The sequence below is a fragment of the Nannospalax galili genome, unplaced genomic scaffold (assembly GCF_000622305.1).
Source record: "Nannospalax galili isolate Female #2095 unplaced genomic scaffold, S.galili_v1.0 scaffold1258, whole genome shotgun sequence".
NCBI lineage: Eukaryota > Metazoa > Chordata > Mammalia > Rodentia > Spalacidae > Nannospalax > Nannospalax galili.
In genome coordinates this window covers 977,471-987,654 of record NW_008341370.1, presented here as the reverse complement: position 1 = coordinate 987,654, position 10,184 = coordinate 977,471, and the positions used below count along the sequence as shown (strand labels likewise).

The window sequence follows — 10,184 nt, the reverse complement described above, 5'->3', positions numbered from 1 at the left end:
GTGTGTGTGTGTGTGTGTGTGTGTGTGTGTGTGTGTGTGTGTGTATGCGCCGCGCACTGTATGCTATGTGTGGGTGGATGCCTGCGGAGGCCAGAAGAGGGCACTAGATCCCTGCAGCTGGAGTTATAAGGCAGTTGTGAGCTGCCTAACAAGGATGATGGGAGAACTGAACTTTGGTCTTCTGTAACAGCAAAAATGCTTAACTGCTGAGTCATCTCTCCAGTTTGGTTAATAGTCATTTTAGACAGGGTCTCACTGAGGAGCCCCAGCTGACCCTGACTTTGTGGTGAACCTCCTCCTGTTGCTGCTGCTTTTGAGTGCTAGGGTTACAGGCATTAAGTGACAATGCCTGGCATTCAGAAACCTCCTGATAAGGGTAGTAGAAAAGCTTCTTGCTCTGGGGTGGTCCCTACTGGCCCTACCTTTACAAAGCTGAATGTGAACAGGCACCCAGGCCTCTCAACTGTACAAGCTAGGGGCTGAAGAGATGGCTTAGCAGCTAGGAGTGCTTGCTGCTTCTAGAGAACTTGAATTTGGTTCCCCATAAACCACAGTGGGTGGCTCACAACTATTTAGATCTCCAGCTCCTGGGGGATCTGACACCCTCCTCTGGTCTACATGAGCATCTGCATATACATACACATACATAATAAAATCTTTTTTTTAAAAAAAAAAGGGGGGTTGGAGAGATGTCTCAGCAGTTAAGAGCACTGACTGCTCTTGCAGAGGACCCAGGTTCAATTCCCAGCACCCACATGATGGCTACAAACCATCCTTGACTCCAGTTCTAGGGAAATCTGAAGTCCTTATCTGACCTCCGTGGCACTGCTCGACATAGGTGCACTCACATACATGCAAGCAACACACTCATACACATAAAAATAATAAAATATTAAAAAAAAGTTAATAAGCTAATATTAGCCAGATGTGGTGGTTAATGCTTTTAATTTAACTACAGTACTTGGGAGGCAGAGGCAGGATTTCTGAATTCAATGTCCAGGCTACCTGGGGCTACACAGTGAAAACCTTGTCTCTCCAAAACAAAAACAAAAAATAAACAAAAAAATAAAAAAAGAGCTAGTGATTATGTGTACTGGGCTAGGTGCCTTTGTATTTCTGTATTATAATTTATCCTTCATCCCCATGTAAAAATATTTGCTTATTTATACCTGACGTTTGAAGATAGAAATATTTAAGTCCCAAATGCTAAGCAAATACCAAGGCTGCCATACACACTAACATTGTACTCAGGTCCAGAAACCTTCAGGGAGGTCAAGGACCCAATCTTATCTGTGTCACTGTTCTGCTTGTAGGATAATGGTACTAACCATTTTTTGCTGCTCTGGTCAGTTCTAGGAAGAGAAGGGCAGCTAGTTGCCCACAGCACACACCATAGGTATAGGAGGCTCATTTTCACAGAGTTCCATACTGTAGAGTCTGCAGTTTTCTACATAACATGTGGTGGTAACAACATGGTTACTTACATTAAGACCCTGTAGGTTAACCCAAATGATTCCATGAGCTATCATTCTAGGATTCTTTTTTATTATTATTTTTTTTAATAATTTTTATTTTCTAGGTTGGGCATGGTGGCGCACGCCTTTAATCCCAGCACTCGGGAGGCAGAGGCAGGCGGATCTCTATGAGTTCAAGGCCAGCCTGGTCTACACAGTGAGTTCCAGGACAGCTTCAGGGAGACCCTATCTCAAAAAGACCAAAAAAAAAAATGAAATTGTTTTTAAATTTTCTGTGTATGAGTGTATTGCCTGCATGCATGTGAGTGTACCCGTGTGGTGCAGTGCCTCAGAGGTCAGAAGAGGGCTTCGGATTCCCCTGGAACTAGAGTCAAGGACGGGTCATAGCTGCCACGTGGGTGCTGGGAATCGAACCAGGTTCCTCTGCAAGAGGTCTTAACTGCTGAGCCATCGAGCCATCTCTCCAGCCCTGGATTCTTATTTTTAAAAATATTTTATTATCCAGGCATGGTGGTGCACACCTTTAATCCCAGCACTCGGGAGGCAGAGGCAGGTGGATCCCTGTGAGTTCAAGGCCAGCCTGGTCTACATAATGAGTTCCAGGACAGCTGGGGCTACAGGGAGACCCTATCTCAAGAAGACCAAAAAAGAAAAAAATTTTATTAATTTTATTTTATGTGTATGAGTATATGGCCATCATGTAAGTGCACCGTGTTTTATCAAGGCCCTTGGAGATCAGAGAGGGTATTGGATACCCTGGAACTGGAGTTATAGATAGTTGTTACCTGCCATGTAGGTGCTGGGAATCAAACTTGGGTCTTCTGCAAGAGCAGTTAGTGCTCTTAACCACTGTACCATCCCTCCAGCCTTAGGATTTTTATGATAAAGGGTAATGGAAGCCTTTTCAGATATGTATCATAAAAATGCTAAAATCTGTCATTCTTTTTGATTTTTCCTTCCTGTCATTCACTGAAGGGAGACAGGATACAAAGTTGAGAGCAATCAAGACAAGAATCATTACCTTGGATTTGGATTCTGTCTTAGGTGTCCCATCTGCCTTGTTGTTCATTTTTGTGGCTGGAGTTAACTTAACATCCCCAAGGCCCATCATCTCTGGGCTGGCTGCCATCCCTGTAAAAGAGAAAAAATTTCAAGACCAATAGGTTTTTTGCTGCAACCTGAAGACCACTCTTAAAGAAATCCCAGGGGTAAGCAATGACTTTTACTGACCTGCTGAATTGTTGGCCATGGTTCCACCCATTGGATATGGGGGTCCCTGAGGGTTGATCATGCCAGCCATACTATTAATCCCTTGTCCATAGGGAGGTCCAGTTCCCATCATGCCCCCTTGATTCATATTGGGGTAACCTGGTGGCCTAAATAAGATGGGAATTAAAGAGAAGAAAGGGTTAGAGCTGTACCGAGCTTTCAGTTTTGGACTTGAGCCAAACAAGGTTTTATGACTGTCTAGTTAAGAGATAAGCAGGAAGTCTGAGTCTCTCAAATAAGAACTGAGCAACATCTAGACATTCTTATCTTCTACTTGCTACAAAAGGTTCAAGGAATGTTTGAGCTCTATATGGCAACTAGCTTAATTTTAAGGGCTACACTCCTTAAAGAATAAAGACCTTCCTCTAAAAGTTATTCTATTTCCATTTAAAGGCCCGCTTTATGGCAAAAGGCCTAGAAGGCATAATGAATTCTTAATACTTTTTGTCATGCCAAACACCAACCAGACTGGACTCTAGTATTCTCTCTCCTTCCCTCGCCTCCCAAAGGACCAGGACAGGCGCATACCACCTGTCTTAAGTTCTTTACATATGATACTTGGTCATATGAATTATTAGCCTAAGAGTCTTAAGAACCAGCACTTTTTTTTTTTTTTTTAATTTATTTTTTGGGCTTTTTTTTTGAGACAGGGTCTCCCTGTAACCTTAGCTGCCCTGTAACTTGCTATGCAGACCAGAGTGGCCCCCTCACAGAGACCCAACCTGCCTCTACCTCCTGAGTGCTGGAATTAAAGGAGTGTGCCACTACACCCAGCCATGTTTTCTTTTTAAACTATAAGAAAACCTAATGTTCTAAAGAATTCTCAATAAATGTATACACATTGATGAATGCATACATACAACACTGTGGTTTAGGACCAGAACCGCGCATGGACATCACTTCACTTCCCAGGCCTTACCTGTTTTGGATAGAGTTGGCAGCAACATGCATGGCAACAGCAGATTCTTGAGTTTTCCGGTTCATACCCCCTGGTGGGGGACACATTCCTGACCCAACCTGAGGTGGCATATTGGCCATATTAGGGCCATAAGGCCTGTTGCCCATGGAGGCATGACTCATTCTCCCTGGAGGGAGTGTGCCATAAGGTGGGATTCCAGGCTGCCCGTGCATCTGACCTCCAGCACCCATGGGGTTCATGCTTCCAGCCATGCCTGCACTGGGGTAGTTGGCGTTGGGCAAGGCATTATAGTTTGGCTGCCTAGGGTAGCCTCCTGAGGTGGGAGGGAGAGAGGATACAAGTCTTGGTTAGTGGCTCCTAATAGCTCAGCTCTAAAACTTCAAACAATGAGAATCAATCAATATTGATCAGGAACATGAACAACTCCACAGTAGTCTTTATGCTAATGTTAAAAAAAAGTAGTAGCAAGGAGAGGGTAGAGGCAGTGGAGGCAGGCTAGGTTGTTCCCCACCTTTGCAGGGGGCCTTTGCTGGGGACTGAACCTAGGGCCTTATGCCACACTCCAGTATAACCTCCCATTTTAAGAAAATACAGAGAAAGGCTGGCTCTGTTACTACCTGGGTCCCTTCAACTTTAACGCTCAGTAGAAATCTTTCTTTTCTACATACTCATTTTGTCTTTTTTCCCCAACTGTTTTCCACACTTATTTGTTTGTGTGTGTGTATGTGTGTGTGTACTTGTGGCACGGAGAGTGTGTTAAGGTCAGAGAACAACCTGTGATTTTTTTCCCTTCTACTATGTGGGTCTTAGGGAACAAACTCAGGTTATTAGGCTTAGTGGTAAGCACCTTTATCTGCTGAACCAGCTCACTGGTCCAGAAATTCAAAGACTTTCTCAAGGTGAGAGAATTAAGTGAACATGATGGAGCTGCCATGCCCTACTTCAGGGCCTCGGCTGGGCAGACGTAAGCAAAGGACAGTCCTATTCTTACAACCCAACCTTGCACTGCTATCCACCCTTAACTGGGTAGAACACTCACCTTGTGGGCCATACTGAGCTCCCTGGGGGCCATAGGTCCCCATGGAGTTCTGCTGGTAGGAGCCCATGCCTGTGTGCATCTGTCCTCCAGAAGGCTGACGTGGAGATAAGGCAGAGCCGGGCTGAGGGGAACTGTACTGGGGCATCTGGGGGTTCCTCTGCATATAACCTATTTAAGGATAGTGTCTAGACAGTTATCTGCTCAGTACAATGAGAATAAATGCTCTGCTCATTATGGTGGGATCCCCTACTACCAAGGAATCTATCTGATTTGTTAGTCATGTGCCCATTCAGGTACTTCAAAAGTGGTATGCCATTAATAGGACACTCCAACTTTCATACAATATAGAAATTTGAAAAGATATAGAGCACTGAACAAAAAGTAAAAGCGAACAATTTAATGGGTCCAAGAGTAAATTCTGAGTCTTCAGAAATTGCTGACTAAATTAGGCATAATGACAGGCAAACTACCAAAATACTACAAACACTGAGAAACGAAGGATGACTCTTGAGGTGCATCAACACCATCAGGTCCACTCCAACCTCACAGTTTAGTGCTGGGATTATTCTAAGCTTCCTTTCTAAACAGTTCTCCAGAAGTTATTAAACAGAGCACTTGAAATGAATGCTTTAGCACTAGACCTGATAGCTATGAATGTGGCCCCAAAATTTGTAGGTGACAACAGCGTGTCACAATACAGTATCAATCATTGGATAACCTTGCTAGCCTTTTCCCCTACCCCAAAGGCCAAGTTCTTACCTCGATCTTGGGCAATGCTTGACTGGTTCATGGAAGGATGCATGATGCTGTCTGATTGGCCACTGGGAGGCCGGGGTGGCATCTGGTTGCCTGCAAAAGACAAAGTAAGCAAATCATGGCTCAGCCTGAAAAGTCTAGCGAGGAGGTCAACTGGACCTGGAAATGGCTCCTAGAAAGCCCCAACACCTCTTATGTCAGATATATAGTGGTATCCATCCAAGGGGTTCCTATCTTCCTTCTTCAAATGCTAATGAAAAATCCATGAACACCCAAACCAAAGTGTCCCCCAACCCTATTTAATAATCAGTCATCTTTCTCTATTCTCAAAGACCAGTACTTGAGGGTACCTGGCACTGCAGCAGGCGAGAGTGGTCCTGAGCGAGACTGAGCGACACTGGCAGGAGAGCCAACAGGGGATGGGGAGGGGCCTCGGATGCCAGGCAGGTGAGGAGAGGTATGAGGAGAAAAAGGAGACTGAGCTGGATTACTCTGCTCTCCTTGGCTGCTGGAAATCCCTGATGTGCTCACGCCAGGACTCAGAGCTCCTTCTGTCCCCATGGGGAGATCATCTATTGAACCAGACAGATCCTGAAACATACGCACAAGGATACAAATTAATAATGAGATGCAAAGATTCTTGTTTTACAAATCCTAGTACATGCTTAGAATTTTCACTCAATAACCAATGGCAAGCACACAGCACATTGTTTGGTCATGATACACCTTGGCAAACTTCATTAAAGACCATGAAGAACATATACATAAATATATGTATATTTTTTAGAGGGGGTTCTTTTTGAAGCAGGGTCTCCCTGTGGCCCCAGCTGTCCTGGAACTCATTATGTAGACCAGGCTGGCCAAGAACTCACAGAGATCCACCTGCCTCTGCCTCTCAAGTGCTGAGACTAAAGGCGTGTGCCACTTTGCCGAGCTTTAAAGAATCTATTTTTAACTTTGTGGTCCTTATAGTTTGTCAAAACTATTTAATACTGTTGGACAAAGTGATGCACATCTCTAATTCCAGCACTCAGAAGACAGGGGTAGTAGGATCATGAGTTTAAGGTCAGCCTGTACTACATAGTTAAGACCTAATCAAACCAAACCCCACTACAAGTCTGGGTATACTGGCACTCATACTTGGGAGGCAGAAGAAGGAACTAGCCTAGTCTACCCAGTGAGTTCCAGGCCAGCCAGCACTACATAGGGAGACCCAGTCTCAAAAATAAAACAAAAAATAACACAAACCAGCTAGCCAGCCAACCAATCAAAATAACTCAATTCTGCCACTGTACTGTAGAAGTAGCCACAAATGTTAAAAATGTGTATGGTGGGGCTGGAGAGATGGCTCAGCACTTAAGTAACACTGACTCTTCTTGCAGAAGACCCAGGTTTGAACCCCAGCACCCACATGGCAACTAACAACTGTTCATAACTCCAGTTCCAGGGGATCGACAGCTTCTTCTGTCCTCCATGGGCACTGCACGACACGGGTACACTTACTTACATGCAGGCAAAACATACATACACATAAAATAAAAATAATAAATAAAATATTTTTTAAAAATGTGCATGCTAGGGCTGGAGAGATGGCTCAGCAGTTAAGAGCACTGACTGTTCTTGCAGAGGATCTGGGCTTGATTCCCAGCACCCACATGGTGGCTACAAACTGTCCTTAACTCCAGTTCCAAGGGAATCTGAAGCCCTCTTTTTTCTGACCTCCGGGGCAGTACTCGACACAGGTGTACTCACATACATGCAGGCAATACCACACACACACGCACGCACGCACGCACGCACGCGCACACACACACAGAGTGCATGCCAATAAAGCTTTATTTACAGAAACCAGTTGCTGGACTACAAATTGTAGTTTGCTGGGCGCTAGTCTACCCTGACCAAGATCCAGTACTTTATTTTGTATAATGAGAAGAAAGCACCTGCCTCAGTGAGACTTTCCCTTTCCAATGGGAAAACCACGCACGCACGCACGCACGCACGCGCACACACACACAGAGTGCATGCCAATAAAGCTTTATTTACAGAAACCAGTTGCTGGACTACAAATTGTAGTTTGCTGGGCGCTAGTCTACCCTGACCAAGATCCAGTACTTTATTTTGTATAATGAGAAGAAAGCACCTGCCTCAGTGAGACTTTCCCTTTCCAATGGGAAAACGACGAAACACTGCCAGGATGGCACCAGGGTCTACAAGAATTATTAAAAATAATGGACAGCCGGGTGTGGTGGCACATGCCTTTAATCCCAGCACTCTGGAGGCAGAGGCAGGCGATCTGTGAGTTCAAGGCCAGCCTGGTCTACAGTGACAGGGTCTACACCCTGTCTCAAAAAGACTGAAAAAAAAAAAAGACATTTACACATCCCCTCTCCCGCACATTACTGTAGCCCTCCATTTACCAGTGTCTCTTGCCCTTCAAATATAGGGTAGGAGGTAAGAAAGAGATATAGTACACAGGAAAGACATTTCTTAAATACCAAGAAGGTCTTGGACTATGTTCCTAATACCTGATCTACAACATGGATAGACAAAAGTTTGCTGAAATGAGCAAGCTCAGAGTCCTCCCCAGTTTTAAGATTTTTTCCAATGAGAAGCAGGTATCTGAGGGCTTTGTTTTGAATTAAATCAACGAAGAAGTTTGCTCTGGGTCAGCGAACCCCCAAGATTAGCAATCAGGAGCTCAAAATGAAAAGACAGTCACCTCAGGAAACGTATACACTCCCTTACACCCTGTCTTATATTCATTCTCTAGCAACTGAGACTTGTACACAGAAGGATGAAAACCCTGATACTTAAATGGTTAAGAATTCTCCTAAAGAGACATCTGAAGGAGATCCACGTTGGCCTGATTTGAGCCTATGCCTACTCTTACCTTGAAAAGATCAAAGCAAGTCTGACGATAGCACTGGAGGTCAGAGAGCCTCTTAGTTTGTCCCTCAAGTTCCAAGATGGTCAAACCTTCCACAAACCATCTGGCGACTTAACTAGGCTGGATTCTGCTAAGTTCTATGGGAACAAAACTTGCTCTGAAAGCAAAACAGGTAGGAAGGTGTACATCTGTGCCTGTGCCAACTCTCAATGTTAGCTGAGGAATCAGAAAATGCCAGCTTTCTTACTGATAAGCAATAGATTTGGTATACAAACGGTACACTTTAAAAAATTTAGTTAGAAGCGGGGCATGGTAGCGCATGCCTTTAATCCCAGCCCTCGGGAGGCAGAGGCAGGCAGATCTCTGTGAGTTCAAGGCCAGCCTGGTCTACATAGTGAGTTCCAGGACAGCTGGGGCTACAGGGAGACTCTGTCTCAAAAAGACAAACAAACAAACAAACCCAAAAAGTAGTTAGAATTAGTTACAGAACTCAAAAGCTAACTTCCAGGTAATATCAAAGGCCTTAGTTAAAAGCTTTTTAACTCAATCACTACTTCCTTATTTTAGGACAGAGTAAAAAAATTCCACCTCCCATACCCTGGGGTTATTGCTGAGAGCCATCTGCACTTGGTTTCCAAAGATGTCATGTCATATATGTGTGTGCCTATGACTGGGGGTGTGCTTACACATGTGTGGCACACATGGAGACTGGTGGACAACCTTGGGTGTTATTCCAAAGGTGTCATTCACTTTGTTTTTTTCTTTGGAGATAGGGTCTTTTGTTGGTCCCAAGAATATGTTGGCTGGTCAGCAAGGTTCATGGTTGTCTGTCTCTGCCTCCCTTATGCTGGTATTACAAGCATGTGCCACCATGCTTGGCTTTTCTTTATATGGGTTCTGGAGATCCAACACATGTCCTCATGTTGAGCTATCTTCTCTCTCCAGCCCCCAAAGACTTTTTTTTTTCTTTCTTGGCCTTTTTGACACAGGGTCTTCCCGTAGCCCCAGCTGATCTGGAACTCCCTGTGTAGACCAGACTGGCCTCAATACTGCTGAGCTCCGCTTGCCTCTGCTTGGATTAAAGGTAGGTGCTACCATACCTGGATCCAAAGAATCATTCTGAAGACAAGAACCTGGCTCTACTCCAATGGCTTTGAAAATTCCAATATTCTTTATTGGACCTTTTATGTTTATACAAGTAAAATATAAACACTGTTTGAGTAAACATGCTTCATATAATTCAGATAAAGCCCAAATCCCTCTTGAATATCTTTTTGTTGCTCTCAATAGAACTCCTGTCCAATTTGGTCCATGTCCTCAGAGACTTTCTGAAGAACTGCAAAAAACAAAGCACCGAAAGCACCAACCACCAATACAGGGCCTGGTGTCTCTAAGGAGATTCTTCAGCTGCATTTCTGTCAAAGAGCAGAGGCCACCATAGATCTATGAGGTAAATGTTCATAGGCTTGGCTGAGGGAGCCCAGGAGCAGCCCTTGGGCTGAGGTCTCCAGATCTATGGATGGCAAAGAGGTGACTTTCTTCATAAAGATATTCTGAAGAGAGTTGTCAGCTTTGGTAAAAAGTTGCCCAAGTTTTCTTCAGAGAAAAAGTGCTAAGTAAGCCTTGTCAACAACAGCCTTAATGTAGGAAAGGCTGCATGGGCACAAACGTACCAGGAATGGAGCAACATTAATTAGATCTTTCTTTTGATTGGTTTGAGACTCATTTAACAAACTGTGTATTTTTGCTAGAAGGTAACTCTGGTCACCACAGGAATGTTGATTTGAAATATATATATTTTTAAAGTGTATGAGTGCTATGCCTATATATATATATATA

The 10,184-nt window shown here is 44.1% G+C and overlaps 1 protein-coding gene across 3 annotated transcripts in view; it reads right to left on the bottom strand.

Annotated features, from left to right (window-relative positions):
* LOC103737119 (AT-rich interactive domain-containing protein 1A) overlaps positions 1-10,184 on the bottom strand; it is a 90,299-nt gene that overhangs the window by 14,556 nt on the left and 65,559 nt on the right. For all 3 annotated transcript variants that reach the window (XM_029565239.1, XM_029565241.1, XM_008836829.3), the window contains 6 exons: positions 5,809-6,049; positions 5,462-5,551; positions 4,703-4,870; positions 3,664-3,976; positions 2,706-2,851; positions 2,497-2,606 (listed from right to left, as the gene is read on the bottom strand). In XM_029565239.1, the coding sequence (XP_029421099.1) occupies positions 2,497-2,606; positions 2,706-2,851; positions 3,664-3,976; positions 4,703-4,870; positions 5,462-5,551; positions 5,809-6,049 (1,068 nt within the window). The remainder of the gene's footprint in view (positions 1-2,496; positions 2,607-2,705; positions 2,852-3,663; positions 3,977-4,702; positions 4,871-5,461; positions 5,552-5,808; positions 6,050-10,184) is intronic.